The sequence below is a fragment of the Cucumis melo genome, chromosome 9 (genome assembly GCF_025177605.1).
Source record: "Cucumis melo cultivar AY chromosome 9, USDA_Cmelo_AY_1.0, whole genome shotgun sequence".
Lineage (NCBI taxonomy): Eukaryota > Viridiplantae > Streptophyta > Magnoliopsida > Cucurbitales > Cucurbitaceae > Cucumis > Cucumis melo.
Window position 1 is genome coordinate 12,560,390 of NC_066865.1, and position 19,945 is coordinate 12,580,334.

Here is a 19,945-nt window from a genome sequence, read left to right on the forward strand (position 1 = left end):
CATCTCTATGCTTTACACATGTCAAGTTACAGCTCATCAGGCCATGCAACCAATCTAATTTAACACGTCGCCAGCTATCACTTGTAATTAGATATTTTCCTTGAGACGCCAACCTTATCTTTATGGAATGCTCAAATTACCCGGCTTTCTTCTCGAAAAGCCATAGAACATTTACTCTCCTCAGAGGGTTGTTTAGCCACTTCATATGAATGTTTAGTCTTTTCAACAGGACACTTACTTCATCGCCACACTCTTAGGCGTAGGTACTTCTCCCTGCATTACTACTCCCAACCACCTAGTTCTTAGCATCCATCGCGCTGCTTATTCTTCGTCATCTAATGTCATCATGTCGCCTTCTTAATGCAATGACACTTGGTCTCGCACACTTTCTCTTCACATCATCCTTTCTCCAATTGCATCTTTCCTCGCAGAAGCCTCTTTTTACACTTAGTCAAATTATATTTCTCGATGGAGTTCCTCTTTTATAGGACTCCCTTTTGGACCAGAGTCTTACAAGAATGGTCAACAAACATAAATGCTTAAAAAAACTCACATAATAATATTTTCTTTTTTATGAAAACAATAATTAGTGATAAAAATATTGTTGTTACATAAGTCACTAAATTCTATTCATGATATAATATGTCACCAGAGTATTTGACTAATGACAATTTATGACCGCTTGGTGAGCATGAGATCACCTTTGAGAATCTTGTAAAGATAAAAAGTAAAAATTGGGCTAAAAATGTTTGAATACAATGTTAATTAATTAAATTCACATATTTATTTATAATATTTAAGTTTTCAAAATTTCTGTTTAAACTTCTAAACTCTATATATTTTACTTAGACTATAAGTTTTAGTCATTTAAATTTTAAGAATTTTGATTCTAATATGATAGTAATATTTTAACATTCTTTAAAACTTTGGAAAATTGTTATTTTCCTTTTCAAACATTTGAATTTGTCCTAGAAAAATGTTATTTAACTTTAAACTTGTTTCAAATTAAAAGATGGAAATTAATTTGGTGATCAAGATGACTTTAAATATTCATTGCCACATTAATTTTCATAAAGAATATTACAATCTTTTAATTTTTTAAGGGGTGTTTGCAAAAATAACAAAATTTTTTATGATAAAATAGTTACTTTAAAAGCCGATAACCCTCTGATAGTGATATGATATTACTAATTACTTAACATATTTGCCAAATTCACAATATGCAAAAAAGAGATGTCATGGCTGTATTTTTCGAAATGTTGTTGTCATTTAATACAATTTTCCATTTTTTTAATGTTAAAACAAAATTTTATCTAATTTTTTAATTAATCTAAATATTTAACGATACATATATATATGAACGGAATTCATTAGTTTCCCTCGTTTCCCTTATTTTCTCCTTTCCTTTTCGTTTCACTTCTCCTTCTTTTCCTTTCCACCGATTCATCTTCCTAAAACCCGTTTCTTTTTTTCGTCCTTATTTTTTTCCAACCCATTTCTTCCTACCCCACCCACGATCTTCCAACCCAGCTAGCTCCCGACACCCTACAACCCAGCTGTTGTCGCCGCTGTCACGCCCTACTACCGCCACCTCCGTCAAACTCAGCTGCTGCCGCAGTCGTCACACCTAGCTGCCACCGTCAACCCAGCAACTCGTCGGAAGATTCCTCTTGTTGGTTAGTCTCCATTATCCTTTTTATGGCTTCTTCTTGTGATTCTGGTAAGTGAGGAGATTTTTCATAGATGGGACTAAGTGGGTTTTGGTTTTTTTTTTCTTAAAAAGTTTTTACTACTTTGAATTTCATCTTTTTGACAATGCGATCGAGGGTTTTTGTTCTATTTGATTGATACCTAATTAGTGCATGGATTGATGGTTTGTGTTTTTTGTATGGGTTCTTTTTTAAAAGAAATTGAAGAAGAATAAGAAGCAAGAAGAAGTTAACATTTGAAAATGGTATGAACCAAACTTTTGAACTAGTTTCAAATCTTGCTTGCATAAATTTGTGTGTACAGAAAGGGCCTTTTTTGAATGGACACTTATAAATCTTGCTCGAATCCTCCTACTTTGTTCGATATAATGATTTCCTAATGAAAAAATGCAATTAAAAATTCTTTGGTATGTCTGTAAAGCTTTACATAATCCCTAGCTTTGTATGGACACTTAGAAATTTTGTTGACTGAAGGAGTAGAGAAATTGAAGCATTTAGATGAGATGATGAATATGCAAGTTTCATTCTTAGATGGCTTTGAACCCACTCCCAAGACATGTGACCACTCCTGAAACATTGAGTTGGACCTTGAACTTAAGGTATGTATTTTATAAATTTCTAATTGTTTTTTTTATTGGGGATAGATAGATTTATTTCAAATGATTCGTTTTGGCTATTCTGCCGTCCTTGTGTAAGGTTACTTTGAGAACGTCACTTTGAAGGTCTCAATGTAATTGTGATGTTGGGTGGCATGCTGAAGTGAGTTCTTGTGTAAGGAGTCAAGGTTTAGCGATTCTATTGTCATTAGATTTGTGGAAAGTGAAGTTGAGAGAGGTTGGATTGTTATGGTGTAGTTTGATCATGGAGCGAGTTTGAGGGGGCTTAAACATCACTTTTAAAGTCTCAATGTTATTGTTACCTTGGGTTGGCACGCCGAAGTTAGTTTTTGTGTAAGGAGCAACATATTATATTGGTGTTACATTTGTACAAAGAGTCAAAGTTGTTACATTGGGTTGTTATGAGCTAGGTTGATGTTGGAGTGAGTTTGTTGGGTTGTTATGGGGTAGGTTGATCATGGGAGTTAGTTTGATCATTGTTAGTGAAAAAGTTTTGGTTTTTGGCATCCATTTTGGTTTTTGGTTTTTGGCATCCATGTGAATAAATATCATATTAATTTCTAATTACATCATTACCTTGCAAAATTTCATAATTTAAACACCTTGGATGTTCTTTTGGATAAGATTTGGACGATAATGTTGTTCTAAGTTCTTTTTGGATTGGATTTCAATGTTTTAGAATTGTCCTTAACATTTTCTCATTCTTTCTCTAATTAAGTAACTAATAAATATTGTTTTCTTCCTCTCACAGGATTCAACAACTTTCCAAGTTTCAACAAATTAGAGACTTTGTTGAAGAAGTTGTTGCTTAATAGAAATAAGTTGAATGGATCTATCACTTTACTTGGTTAGTTGTTGCTTTAATTCTTTTCTATATAAGTTGCTTTAGTTTATATATATATATATATATATATATATATATATATGTATATATGATGTAATGAAGAAGTTGTTGCTCAATAGAAATAGTTACGTTAATGAAAATGTTCATATATCTAAATGTTGATTGTGATCAAAATTGAAGATGCCAGAGGCCTTATGGACTTTGATGACTAGGAGAAGCTTGTTGATAGTCTTGTTTAGTGAGCCTCATCTTTTCAAGGCGAGGTGCCAGGCTTGCTCCTTGAGCCTAGGTGCACCTAGGCATGTGCTCTCGAGAGGGCTTTTTAAAAGACTGTTAATATATACATACATATGTATGTGTGTGTATAGATATCTATAGATACATATGTATGACAAGAATTGATTTTAAGTTGTTTCTCGTTCAAAATTCCTATATACCTTAAAAAAAAGAAAAAAACAAGGGTTGAATCCTTCCCCTCCCAAAAAAAAAAAAAAGAAAAAAGAAAAAAAAATCCATTGCTTGCAGTTGGTATAATCAATTAGAACTTAGAGCCCATGGGTTTGATTTCCTTCAAACTCTAACCTAGTTGAAAGAAAAACGAAATCTAGAACTTCAACTGTTTTAAAACAATCTCATTTCACAGTTGGGTTAAGAACTTCAATAATTCTCAGAAGAAATATAGAAATTCACATTTCTTCCCTCCCTTTGAAAATTGTAGAATACAATTCTAATAACTATTAACAAGTATTCCCCAGAAAGAAAAAGAAAGAAAATGAAAAAGAATGTTGTAAACACTCCCGTCCATTAATAAGCAACAATCAATTTGGGACTGATGCTTTCTTAATAACAGCAATTGCCATCCAGATAGCAGTTTTGAAAAATCCCAAGCTACAATTTACGCTTGAACAAACAACAAGCAATAAAACAACCAGACTCATAGAATGTGAGTTTACCATGACGATGGTTTAGAATTTGGCACTACCGAGTAATTCCTATGCGCTCGGGACGGCAAAGTTGGGCTAGCAGAAACCTTGTCAAACTCTCAGCCTTAGCATAGCTTCGAGTTCAAAGTCCTGTAAACGAGGGGAACATGACGAGAGGGTACTTTATCAATGTCGAAATGACCAAAAATAGTCCAAAAACATAAGAGTTAGAGAGATTTAGGATTCTTGGGTATATGAAATTACTAACATGCCCTACACAGATTAAAAAAGTTTGGATAATTATAATACATAGCAATTTTAGAAATAATAATTAAGTGTGTAGCAACATTTTAAAAAAGTTATAAATGTAGTAGAATCATCAAAAGGCCTCCTTCATTAAAATTTGAAAGATGAGCCAAATTTCATTTGAGCTTCCAAAAAGAGGAAGCTTCCCATTCTCAGCCTTAGCATAGCTTCGAGTTCAAAGTCCCGTAAACGAGGGGAACATGACGAGAGGGTACTTTATCAATATCGAAATGACCAAAAATAGTCCAAAAACATAAGAGTTAGGGAGATTTAGGATTCTTGGGTATATGAAATGACTAACATGCCCTACAAAGATTAAAAAAGTTTGGATAATTATAATAGATAGCAATTTTAGAAATAATAATTAAGTGTGTAGCAACATTTTAAAAAAGTTATAAATGTAGCAGAATCTATTGACGATAAATTTCTATTGTTGATGGACTCTAATGGTCTATCAGATAGACTAATAATTTTAACATGGTCTATCAGTGTTAAACTTTTATCTTTGATAGACTTTGACAGATTTTGTTCTATTTGTAATTTTTTTAAATGTTTCTATATATATGCTAATATTTTGAATCTAATTTTTATATTTCGCAACTATCCCTTTTCTAAAGCTTCCAATTTTCATGGGAAGCTTCCTCCTTTTGGAAGCTCAAATGAAATTTGGCTCATCTTTCAAATTTTAATGAAGGAGGCCTTTTGATGACGTCGGCCGCCTACGAATTTACCAAAAAAACCTCATATGCACATGAAGTTAATCCGCTTCGACAATATTCTCACTTCTCTTTCTCGTTCTTGTCCTCGTTTGGTGTTATGCATTCTTGCTCAACCCAATTTTGCCCGTTTGAAAAGTTAAAGTTGAAGCAAATTTCTCGTCTATTTATTTCTTGTCTCATTTTGCTCTTGTACATTTTCTCTCTCGTTCATTCCTCCCATTCTTTCTCATTCATTAGAGTTCCAATTGTCCATTCGTCTCATAAGCATACCTTCCACAAGTATCTATTGAAGTTATTAGTGATAACATGTTTCCCACTTTACACTTCTAATTTCAGTGCTTGTGTACTATTTAGGTTGTGGCGTTAGGGCTTGCATGTGACATTTGAATCCACATCACAAAATAACTCATCATAACACAAACACAGAACGAACAAGAAATCAGAGTACCTATCGATTCACGAACAAGACATATGATTAGAAATGAGAAGTAGGAATTGAAATAAGGAAGATCTAAGTGAAACTCATCAGATTAGGAAATGAAAAGCCCAAATAAGAAATAGGACTTAGACACGAGAAAGAGAAATGAGAAATATGTAGTGGAAACAAGAAAACACAACAAGAAAACGAATAGTCGGCTAACAGGATGGATCGACTTGTGAGGAAGATGCCTTCGCTGGTTGGACCTTTTTGTTGTATTAGTTGTTGGTATGCAGGGGATTTGGATCATATTCTTTGGCGCCAGTAGTATCTGAGAGACCTTTCAGACGTTTGGGTTGATGTATACTCATCATAGTCATGTTAGTGCTATGATTTAGGAGTATTTCCTAGGGAGAAGGGTTGTTTCTTACAGTGGGGTGGGGGGGGGGGGTGTTGTGATTTTATAGGTCTTGTGGCGGAGCAGAATAGTAGGGTGTTTAAGGGTTTGGAAATGGATCCTACGGAGATTTGGTCCCTCATTCGCTTTCATGCCACTTTGTGAGCTTCGATTTCGAAGACCTTTTGTAACTCTATTGGCACTATTGTGCATAGTTGGAGTTTTCCTTCCTTTAAAGGGTGCTTCCATCTTTTGTGGGCTTTTGATAGGAACTGAATTTCAATATGAAATTCCAGTAATCTTTATTAGTAATTCTCTGCAATATTAGTGAATTGAGGAGATCTCAATTCAATTACAAATCACAATCTCTCTTGCTTCCTCCGCTCAAGAAAGTCAAGACTAAACTTCTTTCTACAAGACTGACTTTCCATCTCCCGCCTAGCCCCTTTTTAAACTCTCTCCCCTTCTAACTACTCAACTACCTCTAACAACTTCCCTTCTAACTACTCAACTATCTCTAACAACTTTTAGTAACAACTTTCTTGCTAATGTTTATTTAATTACAAGGGTGCCCCTGCTTTCTCATTCTTTCTTTTATTCTTTCTGCTGTACTGGAATAATATTGGAGGTCTAACATTACTCCTCCCTTCCAAACTCACCTTGTCCTCAAGGTGGAAGTCCGGATATTTATCAGCAACATCAACATATGGTTCCCAAGTTGTTTCATGAATTGACAGGCCATCCCAACGTATCATCACCTCCCATTCCCCCACCTTGTTTCGACGGTAATCGAGGGCTTCCACCGGGTGTGTTTTCCAAACAAAATTCTCATCCAACTGCTGTATCGTTGGTTGTATGTCAGTATGCTCTCCTACCAGTTTCTTTAGTTGAGAGACATGGAAAACAGGATGAATTAGTGCGCTCTTGGGTAATTCCAGCTTATACGCTACTGGTCCGATTCTCTCCAGGATTTTGTAAGGACCAAAATATTTGGCTGACAGTTTCTCATTCCTCTTTCGTCTCAATGATAGCTGACGGTATGGTCGTATTTTCAAAAAAACAAGGTCTCCCACCTTATATTCAATATCCCGGCGTCGTTTGTCTGCGTATTTCTTCATTTGTTCTTGGGCTAATCGCAGGTTTTCCCTTAAGGACAGTATCATTTCATCCCTTTCTTTCAGCTGTTCGTCTAAAGTAACGTTAGGCGTGACTTGCGTACCATAAGACAATAATGGGGGAGGTTTCCGCCCATAAACCACCTGGAAGGGTGTCATTCCTAGAGCCTTTTGGAAGGTGGTGTTATACCAGTATTCAGCCCATGTTATCCACTTAACCCACTCTTTGGGTTTGTCATTGCAGAAACATCTCAAATATACTTCAACCCCTCTATTTACTACTTCGGTTTGTCCATCTGATTGCGGGTGATAAGCTGAACTTCTATTTAATTTTGTTCCTGCCAAACGGAACATTTCTTTCCAAAAATTGCTAAGGAACACCCGATCCCTATCTGATACGATGGAGGCTGGAAATCCATGTAGCCGAACTACCTCCTTGACGAATAGCTCTGCGACTGTCTTTGCTGAGTAAGGATGTTTTAATGGCATGAAGTGGCCATACTTACTCAGCCGGTCTACTACCACGAAAATGACTTCGAACCCGGCTGCTTTAGGTAGTCCTTCCACGAAATCCATTGATATATCATTCCAGATTAGTGTAGGGATGTTTAATGGCAGTAATAGGCCTGCTGGTGATAGGCATAGAGTCTTGTTTTGTTGGCAGATCAAACATTCAGCGCAGTATTTTTTTACAACAGCCTTCATGCCTTGCCAATATAATTCTCCTGAAATACGTTTATAAGTGCGGAGAAAACCTAAATGCCCTCCTACTGCCGAGTCATGATAGCTATGTAGTATCTGTGGTATTAATTTGGACGTTTGTGATATTACCAGCCGGTCTTTGTATTTCAACATTCCATTATGTATTTTGAACTTGCTATCCTGTAGAGCCATGTTGCCATTCATTTCAGCTATAATTTTCATCAGCTTTGTATCTTTTTCCACCTCTTCTTTAATGATCTGCAAATCAAGGGAGACTGGAACTGTTACGGTACACATCTGCACAGTGGGGGTTATTCTTGACAACGCATCAGCCGCTTTATTCTCGACTCCCGGTTTATATTCCATGTCGAAAGTGTATCCCAACAATTTAGCTAACCATCTTTGATATTGTGGTTGTACCACTCGCTGCTCTAGCAGGAATTTCAGTGATTTTTGATCCGTTCGCACGATGAATCGATTGCCCAATACGTACCGGCGCCAACGCTGCACAGCTAGTACTACAGCCATTAATTCCCTCTCATACACTGGTCTGCCCCTGTCTCTGATGGCCAATGTGTGGCTGTAAAACGCAATGGGGCGCTTATTTTGTATTAAGACAGCTCCTACTCCATACCCTGAGGCGTCAGTTTCAATCTCAAATGGTTTATCAAACATAGGTAAGGCTAATACCGGTAGAGCTATCATTGCTTTTTTGAGCTTTTCAAATGCTTGTTCTGCCTCCGTATTCCAATTAAACCCTCCTTTCTTGAGTAACTGGGTAAGTGGAGCTGCCAAAGTACCATAGTGGTGTACAAATTTTCTGTAGTACCCCGTCAATCCAAGGAAGCCTCGTGTTTCACGTACGCTTGTCGGTTTCGGCCAGTCAGTTATGGCTTTGATTTTTTCTGGATCCACTTCTACACCTTTGTTTGATATAAGATGTCCCAAGTACTCTACTTTAGCCAGGCCAAAGCTACATTTTTTCCGGTTTGCGAAGAGCTCGTGTTTTCGTAGCACTAAGAAAACAGTCTCTATATGTTTCAAGTGATCTTCCAGGTTTCGGCTGTAGATTAATATATCATCGAAGAAAACGAGGACAAACCTTCTCAAGTATGGTCTGAAGATTGAGTTCATCAAGGATTGGAAGGTGGCCGGTGCGTTCGTGAGCCCGAATGGCATCACTAAGAATTCGTAGTGTCCTTCGTGTGTTCGGAAGGCGGTTTTCTCAATGTCCCCATCTATCATTCGGATTTGATGATACCCGGCCTTCAAATCGATCTTGGTGAATAGCGAGGCACCTCCCAATTCGTCAAATAATTCCTCCACTACTGGGATTGGAAACTTGTCTGGAACAGTAACATTGTTCAAAGCTCGATAGTCAACACAGAATCTCCAGCTACCGTCCTTTTTTTTAACTAACAGCACTGGGCTTGAATAAGGGCTTGCACTCGGTCTTATGATTCCCGAAGCCAACATCTCGTTTACCAATCTTTCCATTTCTTCCTTTTGATGGTATGCGTATCGATATGGTCTGACATTTACCGGATTCGTACCTTCCTTGAGATGTATCTGGTGTTCTATGCTTCTCCGTGGCGGCAACTTCTCGGGCCATTCGAATATGTCTTTAAACTGATCCAATATTGGGAGCAGTTTTTCTTCTATTTCTCCTTTTTCTTCCTTATGCAATGTTATCGATTCAGCAATTTCAATTCCCATGGATCTGCACTCGATCAGATAGCCGTGATCATGCTCCTCCCAAGTCTTTACTAAGTTTTTCAAACTTACCCTTGCTTTAGTGAGGCTCGGGTCGCCCTTGATGCAAATCTTTTTCTTGTCGTCATAGAATGTTAGTGTCAAGTTCTTCCAGTCACACACTGTTACCCCTAGCGAATATAGCCATTGCATTCCGAGAATCACATCAACTCCTCCAAGTTCTAGTGGTAAGAAGTCCTCCTTTACTGTCCAGTCTTTCATTTGAACTTCAATCGATTCACAGATCCCTTTCCCTTGTATTGCTGTCCCGGATCCGAGAATTACTCCATAGTGGGCGGTTTCTTTGATCGGCAATTGCAATGTAGTGATTAGTTTTTCAGACACAAAATTATGTGTGGCGCCGCAATCGATTAAAATCACAACCTCCTTACCTTGTAATGTTCCTCTGACCTTCATTGTTCCTGGGTCATTCAATCCGACCACTGAGTTAATTGACAATTCTACGCAGGCTGTTGCTTGTGGTTGTACTTCTACGGTTCTCAATTCGGCAGTATCGGTTTCTGTTTCCTCCACAATTTCTAACTCTTCATTGTTGTCTTTTACCACAAACATTCTAAGCTCCCTTTGTTCTCTCATTTTGCACTTGTGATCAGCAGAATATTTTTCATTACATTTGAAGCAGAGTCCCTTTTCTCTTCTTAATTGGAATTCCGCATCCGGCAATCTCTTAGATGTTCCTTCTTTCCTTGTTTCTCCCGAATTTGGGCTTTTCAACGTAATCGTTCTTATTGGAAATGGAGCATTAGCTTTGTTTTCCTTATTTTGCTGATGGTAATAGTGTTTCGTACCTGTCGATGTGGGTGTCGAGGATTTCCCGCCGGTGTACCCATTTAAATTTGCTGCGTTTCTCAGAACCTCCCTGTCTTCCACCAATTGCGCTGTTCGCATCATCTCCGCCAATCCTTTCGGTCTGCAGAGTATGACTTCGGCTCGAATCCACGGAAACAGACCGCTCATAAATGTTTCTTCAACGACCCGATCTTCTACGTCGGATAGGGGCGCGACTAATTTATCGAATAGATTTCAATATTCTTCCACCGTCGTTTCTTGTTGGATCCTTAAAAATCAGCCGAAAGCGGTACCTTCTCTGGTCGACTGAAATCGAATCAATAATCGCTCCTTCAAATTCGTCCAACTTACGAATTTCTCCCTTTCCTCTTGGGCTCGGTACCAGTTCAGAGCTGGTCCGTCGAAACAAATCGTCGATACCAACATTTTCTCCGATTCCGTCAGCTTGTGAATCTGAAAATATCGCTCTGCTCGGAACAACCACGATTCCGGATCTTCTCCGGTGAATACCGGCATCTCAACTTTCTTGAATTTGCTTCGATCGTTAGAGTTTTCGTCCGGTTCGTTTTTTTTTGTGTTGATTTCCTCGACATCGCGGCTGGAAGATGCCTTGTCATTCTTTGATTTTACCGCCGGCGAGTTCTGGGTATCCGATTCGTTCATCCGTTCTCCAGCCATCGATCTTTCTTTCGCATTCATTTCCATGTATGACAGAATTGCTTGTTGCTGTTTTTCGGACTGCAGGCGCATCATTTCCATGTTTCTTGTTAATTCGATCAACGTAGATTCGATCACTGGCATTTTTGCTAATTCTTTCTTAATTCCGGCCACTTCTTGTTCAAAGGATTCCATTCTTTCTTCAATCCTGGTTTGCACCATTCTTCCTTTGTTTCACGGATCGTTTCGGCTCTGATACCAATTTGATAGGAACTGAATTTCAATATGAAATTCCAGTAATCTTTATTAGTAATTCTCTGCAATATTAGTGAATTGAGGAGATCTCAATTCAATTACAAACCACAATCTCTCTTGCTTCCTCCGCTCAAGAAAGTCAAGACTAAACTTCTTTCTACAAGACTGACTTTCCATCTCCCGCCTAGCCCCTTTTTAAACTCTCTCCCTTCTAACTACTCAACTACCTCTAACAACTTCCCTTCTAACTACTCAACTTTCTCTAACAACTTTTAGTAACAACTTTCTTGCTAATGTTTATTTAATTACAAGGGTGCCCCTGCTTTCTCATTCTTTCTTTTATTCTTTCTGCTGTACTGGAATAATATTGGAGGTCTAACAGCTTTTTTTTCTGAATGATCGTGTCTTCCTTCTTTTTTTTCTTAATTAAAGTTGTTTTTATAGGAAAAAGTCATGCAGCCGTGTTCTTCTTCTTATCTCTCTCAATTTGTTTTTTATTTACAGGAAGAGTTCCGAAAGGCCATACTGCAAGTGGGGCCACCAGAAAATTTTGCTCTGCAGACAGTTCAAGATGTTATTAGACCTCAGGTAGCTACACTGAAACATTGGAGTACATGCAATGTCATACATGATATAAATAATACATCAGTGTATTGAAAGTTTTGAAGTCATATGGAAAGTGCAAAGTTGATCAATAAATATAAAGTTAAGATTTTTTTTTTGTTGAGGTGAGTGTTTTGTTCTGGCTTACAACAAGAGTACTTGCCCGCGTGCACACACACAAAAAGGCTGGTAGCTTTCTCCCGCTGTGTAGTTTTCCTACAATAATTCTCTCTTTTTCATGTTAAAGTTCCTGGGTTAGAGTTAGTTGACCCCCTGGATGCATAAAGTTCCCTTCCTTTGTATAATTATATGAACGAACTAATGACCTTGATCACCATTATTTTGATTGATTAGTATTCCTGAAAGTGGAGACTTCAAAATTCATTGTATTTCCTGAATATTGAGAACAAAGTTTTTGTCTTAAGATAGCGTCTCCAGATGGGGTTTGGTCCTTGGCTTGGTTCAAGGCCCCATTTTTTGGTGTCCGTCTGTAAGGAGTAATGTTGATATCCTTAATCCTTCATGGCCTACTCTTATCAATTTGGTGCTGTTTTTTGTTACTAGCAAGTCTTTCATGTAGATTCCTTGATACCATTCATTTATTAAAGTTTTGGTTTATTTTATATTACAAAAAAATCAGAACTACAATTCCTAAATGTATAATGATTTTTTGTCCGTTCATTTTAATATTTTTGATTGGACAGTTCTTTATTATTAATTATAATTTTTTATTTTTAATTCTCCAGAAGCACACAAAATTGGCCCAAGATGAAAATCAGTTGTTGGAAAATATTCTACGGCGACTACTTCAAGAATTAGTGGTAAGCTAAACAGTGGAGCTTGTATAATTCAAGAATTAGTGGTAAGCTAAACATTGGAACTTGTATAATTGAGGTTTAGATTTCATTAATCATGGATATGGTAGAGAAACTGATTTTACCATTTTTTCTCTGTATCTATAATTCTTTTAAATTAAACATTTTGCATTGGTAGATGAATGCAATAAAGCCTTTGGGAGCTGTTGATGGAATGAAGAAATTGGATATTCTTTTCGAAATCTACATATTGAAAGGAAACCCTATTTGTGTGTCTGTGATTGTATAGTTTTATAACAAATTATCCTGTTCAAAAAAGAAGGGTTGATTTGTCATAGGTTTCTTGTAAGATTTGGACATTAACACAATGAAATGGAAGACAATCTCCTTTACTTGGCTCTTCAAGTTCTAACTTAAAAAGGAATAACTTTCGTTCATTATCCACATGTCTTTGATGTCTAAATTTTCATATTAAATAGAATCTTTAGCTGTTTCTCCTGAAATAAAAAGTATACTTTTTAAATGGGACAAATTGGACTTACGGAGGCGTTTAATCGTGACTATTTACGGCTTAGAGGAGAATGGGTGGTCTACTAAAGATCCGAACAAGGGAAAGTCTTACAGGTTATGAGTCGGTATTTTGAAGCACAAGGAGACCTTCAAATTCTTAGCTTTTGTGTTGGGAAAAGGAACCAAAATCTGATTTTGGAAGGACAATTGGTGTGGTGTGGAGCCGCTTGCAGAAAAATTTCCTAATTTGTTCTCCGTATCTTTGAACAAGGATGCTTTTGTGGCTGATTGTTGGTGTATTGTTGCTCATTTGTGGAACTTGGGCCTTAGAAGAAATGTGCTCGATAACAAGCTTGACAATGTGGCCGCAGTTTTGGAAATTCTTCATTCTTGGGCCCCCTCAAATGGTGGTGATAGTCTTAAATGGACTCCTAACGATAATGGCAGCTTTATTACAAAGTCTACTTTTCTCAATTTAACCAAGAGATCTCCCTCCATTGCTGTTCCTTTGATTCGTCACATATGGAAGACTAAAATTCTAAAAAAGGTGAAATTTTTCTTATGGTCGCTCACTTACGGAAACCTCAACACCCATGAGAAACTCCAAAAAAGAGTTCCAGTACACTATGCTCAGCCCCTCGATGTGTTGCCTTTGTTTCAAAGAAGAGGAGACTCTAGACCACTTATTTTTGCGCTATCTCTTTACTAGGAAAGCTTGGAACACTTTGTTTAGGATTTTTTATTTGGATCTTTGTCTTCCTAGTAAGGTTGGTAGTTGGTTGATTGAAGGGCTCAACATTAGAGGTTATAGCTCGAAAGGAAACATTTTATGGAGATGTGCTATCCGGTCTCTTTTGTGGTGCATTTGGAAAGAAAGGAATAGTAGAATTTTTGAAGATAGCCATAATTCTTTTGGTTCTTTTTGGACTGTGTTGCAACACACAGCTTCTTGGTGGAGTACGAATTACACCAAACACTTTTGTAATTATAGTATTTCATAATTATAGTATTTCTATGATTTCAACAATTGGAAAGCCATCAATTTTTAGTTTCTCCTGGGGTGGGTCCTCTTGTCCCTTGCCCTTAGGTTGGGGGTTCTCTTGTCTCTTGCCCTTAGGTTGTTATCTTTTGTTATATGAATATACTTTTTCCTTATAGAAAAAAGGGACAAATTGGAATTGATAAGAAAAAAATAGGGGAAAATTTTCCTTTAGAATGTGCCATGAAATCTGAGGTCAAGAATTAAGCAGGGATTCAGTTACTCTATTTACATTAGTTAGGCTTTATATTTTTTGTAACTGGTTGGTGTGTAGGTGTGGGGATATCCCATCTCCTCCTCTTTTGTATCTTTCCTTTGACTAAGTTGATTCTTGAAAAAAAAAAAAATCAAATGTGGTACCATTCTTCAACCTCACATTTTTTTCTAGTATTTTTGCAAATAAGCTGATCTTCAATTGGAATTGTTGCAGTCATCTGCCGTCCAATCAACAGAGCCAGTAATGCAGTATGGGATGTCTATTGATGAAAAGGAAACTTCACAGGGTCATATTCCACGTCTTCTTGGTATTTTGCATTATTCCATAAACGAAATTTCTGTTGTAATTTAATGGTCTCATTTTTATAAATTTTTGGATAGGAAAGAACATTTATAGGTGTTCGACTGACTTTAACTTTTTGTTATATGGTTTGCTAATTATTGTGGTATTGTTGTGTATTTAAAAGAAGTTGCAGGTTTTGATTATTGATTTATTTCTATTTTAGAACAATTGATATCTACCATGCATTGTCGTGTTTCTAGTTTTCTTTTCAATAGATACCTACCAAGGACTGTCATGTAGCTTGACAACTTACCCAACATGCACCACAGTTTTGACATGCTCCACATTTAATAAAAATCTTATATGCTCAGCACCTGTACTCCATTTTTTTAATTAAAATCTTGGATCCTCTTTCTCCATCTCTTTTCTTAATTTTCAAGATCGTTGCTGGATTGAGATGTTCTTTTAAATATCAATGAATGTTCTGTTTTTATTTTTTGGTAATTGTCAATGATGATCTAGTCTTGGCCTCAAATTTAGTTTTAGTTTGAAGATTTTGCTGCATTGAAACTGCACTATGAAAATGTTTATATTTGCTTTGTTCTACATTTGAGCACTTTTTGATCATTTAGTGCCTTTGTTCTTGCCTTAGACATTGTCCTATATCTTTGTGAGAAAGAGCATGTCGAAGGAGGCATGATATTCCAACTGTTGGAGGACCTGACTGAAATGTCAACATTGAAGAACTGCAAAGATATTTTTGGTTACATTGAGAGTAAACAAGACATATTGGGAAAGGTTTCCTCCTTTTACTGAAATTCATTATTTCCATTTTCTTTTAAGTACTTCTTTTCCCCTCCTATAAGTTTTCTGTGCTTTATTTGCTTTGAAACAAAATGGCTATTTTGTACACAGCAAGAGCTTTTTGCTCGCGGAAAACTCGTCATGTTGAGAACGTGCAATCAATTGCTCCGTCGTCTATCAAAGGTACTATAATGTACTACAATTGCATTCTTTTAATCTTTTAAGTCTCAATTGGAAAATCTTCTAGTGCTTCTCTTGCTAAAGGACCATCCCTTTAAGCATAAGAAGAGAGCGTTATGGAGTTGCATCAACCAAACCTATATTTGGGTCTTATGGATTGAGTGGAATGGTAGACCCTTGAAGCTGTGAGTGTTCTTATATGTTTCTTGGCTTTACATGATGTAAAAGGTTCCCCCTTTCTGTAATTTATAGTTTGAATTCTTATTGAAAGCAATAAACACGAAACCAAGGCTTACGTGGAAACTGAGTGTCGGGAGAAAAACCATGATATTGTTGTTTTATTATTTTCTGATGAATAATAAACAGAGGGCATGGGCGGCTAAACAGATAGGCAGTGGTGTGCGGATGGATAGGTCTGACAGTTTTTGTGGTGGCTGTCCATAAACAGAGGGCATGGGCGGCGCGTGGGCTGCGGCCGACTGGAAGTGTATGATCGTTGGAGAGCCGATCACGAGTAGAAGAGATTGGGATTGGGCGTTGAGACAAAAGGGCAGCGGCGCGTGGGCCCATGCGCCTGACAGAGGCGGCGTGTGAAAGAGATTCTGGTCGAAGGATGTTGCGGACGGCGGCGAGGGTGGTTCCACTGTGTAGATCGGTAGTTTCTGAAGCTGTTGGACTAATTTTTCATGACGGCGTCCACAGCGGCAGAGGTGGCTAGTTTGGTCTGGGTTCCTCTTAAATTGTTTTCTAGGGTTTTGTTGTTGCTTTGCTCCAATACCATATTGAAAGCAATAAACACAAAACCAAGGCTTACGTGGAAACCCAAGTATCGGAAGAAAAACCACGATATTGTTGTTTTATTATTTTCTGATGAATAATAGGTACAATGAAGGAGAATAAATAAAATACACAATAGAATAGCAAAGGAAAAGATTTAGGAATTTGGGTAAATCTTTCCATTAATACTGTATGGGCCAAGTCCACTAATTCTAACAATTCTCTTAGGGTTGGATATGTTTTTTTTTGCAACTTCATTAGATGGGTCTCTCCTTTTTGTATAGTTTCATATCATCAACAAAATTGTTTCCTATCTAGAAAACACACACACACATTGAACAAGAGGCATGAAACTTTGCTAATTTGAACACATCCCACCAATTTTTTGTCCGTTTGTTAAAAGTTCTGGTATTCCTTTCCAACCAAATGCTCCTCCTAGTAGATTTGACAGCATTGATGTAATGAAACGGTAAAGCACAGCTGTCAGATATTAAATGTAATTTCCTTGCGTAATGAAATTTGAAATCACAATTGGTTGTCACCAAAATGAGCAAAGAGGTCGCTGATATGACCAAAAAAGTGGAACATATTTAAACAAAATTTTCATTTACGAGCAAACATTGTCCATTATCACCAGATCTTCCCCTTGATTCGTTCATTTTTTCATTGAAACCGACATCTTAGCCCCCCCCCCCCCCCCCCCCAAAAAAAAAAAAAAAAAAGCTATTGGTGATCAAGCTTATCCTCTTGTTAGTTATGTGTAAAACGATGTCCGTTCTCCTTAATTTATGATCCCCTCTTCTTATCCAAAGATTATTTTAGTATGGCTGAGCCTTCCATCTCTCTCTCTTATGAAAGAATTAATTTTAGTACTAATTTCGGGATCTGAATTTAGGCAAGTGATGTGGTGTTTTGTGGACGCATTCTGATGTTTCTAGCACATTTTTTCCCTCTATCTGAACGCTCCGGTATGTGTTTTGGATTTCCATTCTTTTTCTTTCTTTCTTGTTCTTGTTCTTCCTCTCTCTATTTTTATTTATTTTTTATTTTTTTATGAGACATATAATTATAATTTCAATGACGGTATGAAATTATTCCTATTAAAGAATTGAGAGTATGAATAATGGGCAATTAGCTAACCCATAGTGAAATGAGAGATGTAACGTTGTAATCACAAAAGAAAGTAGTAATTTACACCAAGAAGCGAAGTACACAAATGCTATTTTTGTATTGTTTCATATAATTTTGTTCTTTTTATCAATTGTTGCAGCTGTGAATATAAAAGGAGTGTTTAACACCTCCAACGAAACAAAATATGAGAAACAACTCCCTGATGGTATGCCATTGCAGTGTTTAGTATTTTCTTTGATGCCAGTATTCTTTCCATTCTAGATGATTACGTATTGGCGTTCCTTTTGTTCCTTTCATGTTTGTGATATAATCGATATTTTTCTTCTTTGTTCTCAGGTTTTTCTATTGATTTCAACTTTTACAAGACCTTTTGGAGTTTACAGGTAATGTTGCACATAAAGTGGTGGGATGGTCAGTGGTTGTTTTTGGCTATTGGTTTGAAAATTTACTCATGTCTTTCAAGTTTATTCTGAAAGTTTAATCCATACAGAATTTCTTTCCACCTCTTGTTTAAATCATTCTTTGATACTTTTAAAATCTTCTAGCAACACTAAGGATCAAGCTTGGCATTTTAGTTCATTTGTTCGAAGTTGGTTGTAATTTTGAAGTTTAAACAACTAAGTTAGTTTTTAAACAGAAACAAGATTTTATCATTCGTTTTTTTTTTGAAAAGGAGAATGTCTTTTATTATTATTTCATGAAACTCAAAGTACAAGAGATGTATACTAAGAGTACAATAAACAGACCTAAGGATCAGGTGACATACTTGGACATCTCAACTAGGTTGGCACCCCCTTAGCGTCTTTATCATGTCCATACAAAACTAATAGAATAGAAAATTGATAATAATAAAGTACATCAGGGTAATATATAGGATAGATACACAAAAAGCCAAATATCTTAACAGGTAAAAGCCGACCAATTCAAACACAAATCTTGATTAGAGAATGTGCTGAACACCTTGTGCAGCGGCTGCGTTTCTTTTTGCAATGGTCATTCGATCTGACCAACCCAACGTATCATGGAATACTCTTTGATTTCATTCTAACTATATTTTTGCAAGCAATGATTTGGACAAGTTAATCCAAAGTAGCCGTGGCCTCTTTTTCATGACTGGGCCCAAAATAATCTCTCACGTTGGAACTGAATGTTCCATCAAACTCCCAGCTTACTTCAAATAAAGAGAGAAGACTGCCCGAACACTTAGCTGAATAAGGACCGGAGAAGAACAGGTGCAACAAATCTTCTTGTCCATGGAGGCAAAGAGGGAATATAGAGGGTGGAAGACAACTGTTTAGGAGCTTCTTTTGCATGACCAAAGAGCTATTTATTAACCCAAATAGCATAATCCAAACTAGTCACTGGTGAAGATGCTGAAAAGTGATTCCCAAGGGATTTGACTGAAACTTACTGGATGGTTTTAGAGACCAAATCCTTCTATCCATATATTCTACCATCCTCCTTTGCGAAAGGAGGTGAAGCGGTTGCTGAAATTCTGAAGTTTCCTATTCTTTAAGGAGTCTTCTAAAAGTTATAGATCTAGGAAGAGGGGAATGGTCCCAATTTGCAGCTACTGATCCATAACTGCCACATTCCTTGTGTACTTCTATCGAATGGGAATCTCTCGTATGCCCAATAGGTGATGTTAAGTTGAAATCTAGCCCCGTACATCAAGCATCAAAACAGTAATCCAAAGGTGAGAAGTTCTAGTCGCACTAATCTTCTTTCCCTATAGTCACAAGACCCATACAAATTGGTGATCTAATATGTCTTTTTTTTTTTAACGAAGACAAGCTTCTATATTAATGTAAAACTCAAAGTACTAATAGAATTATACAGTGAGAATAATAGAGAAGCCTAAAAAGTTTTGGGGGGGGGGGGAGGGGAACAGGAGGCGCATCCGTGCATTCAAATAGGTTAACACCCCCATAGCGTTAATGTCTTAATCCAAAGAAAATCCAAAGATCATAAAAAGTCCAAGAACAACAATTACAACAGTGCAAAACAACAAAATAGTAAAAAATTAAACTGAAGAAAAAAACGATACAAGTAATGAACCAAAAACAGAAATGACCGGTTTTCCAAAACCAGCCGACCGACATATCTTGGGGAATGTGGAAGGTGCATAAGGATAAGTAGCAGATTAAACATAAAACTTGGAGGAAGATATCCCAATTTAAAGATAGATCTTGAAAGGAATAATCATTAAATTTCTGACTTAAAGAGCACCATAAAGATATGATGTTTCTGCCTGAAGGAAAGCGTTCATGGAGCCATTTAATGACATTAAAGTTCTTTCCTAAACGCTGTGTATTAGCTGAACATGCTGCAGGGGATAATAGCTATGTCTACGTAAATATCAA

At 36.9% G+C, this 19,945-nt stretch overlaps 1 protein-coding gene across 9 annotated transcripts in view; it reads left to right on the forward strand.

The window, feature by feature from the left end:
• The first annotated feature begins 1,382 nt into the window (after nucleotides 1-1,382).
• LOC103499294 (THO complex subunit 1) overlaps nucleotides 1,383-19,945 on the forward strand; it is a 33,351-nt gene continuing 14,788 nt past the window's right edge. For 4 of the 9 annotated variants that reach the window (XR_539760.3, XR_007823642.1, XM_008462274.3 and 1 more), the window contains exons 1-11: nucleotides 1,395-1,676; nucleotides 2,184-2,308; nucleotides 3,078-3,173; nucleotides 11,729-11,812; nucleotides 12,574-12,648; nucleotides 14,622-14,715; nucleotides 15,343-15,488; nucleotides 15,606-15,677; nucleotides 17,347-17,419; nucleotides 17,722-17,787; nucleotides 17,919-17,965. Coding sequence is in view for 2 of the 9 variants with exons in the window: in XM_008462274.3 (XP_008460496.1) it covers nucleotides 3,153-3,173; nucleotides 11,729-11,812; nucleotides 12,574-12,648; nucleotides 14,622-14,715; nucleotides 15,343-15,488; nucleotides 15,606-15,677; nucleotides 17,347-17,419; nucleotides 17,722-17,787; nucleotides 17,919-17,965 (678 nt within the window). In the remaining 7 variants the exon portion in view is untranslated. Of the gene's footprint in view, nucleotides 1,677-1,907; nucleotides 1,955-2,165; nucleotides 2,309-3,077; nucleotides 3,174-11,728; nucleotides 11,813-12,573; nucleotides 12,690-14,621; nucleotides 14,716-15,342; nucleotides 15,489-15,605; nucleotides 15,678-17,346; nucleotides 17,420-17,721; nucleotides 17,788-17,918; nucleotides 17,966-19,945 lie in introns of those variants that run through there. The other 5 variants (XR_539761.3, XR_539764.3, XR_539762.3 and 2 more) reach the window with 5 other exon arrangements.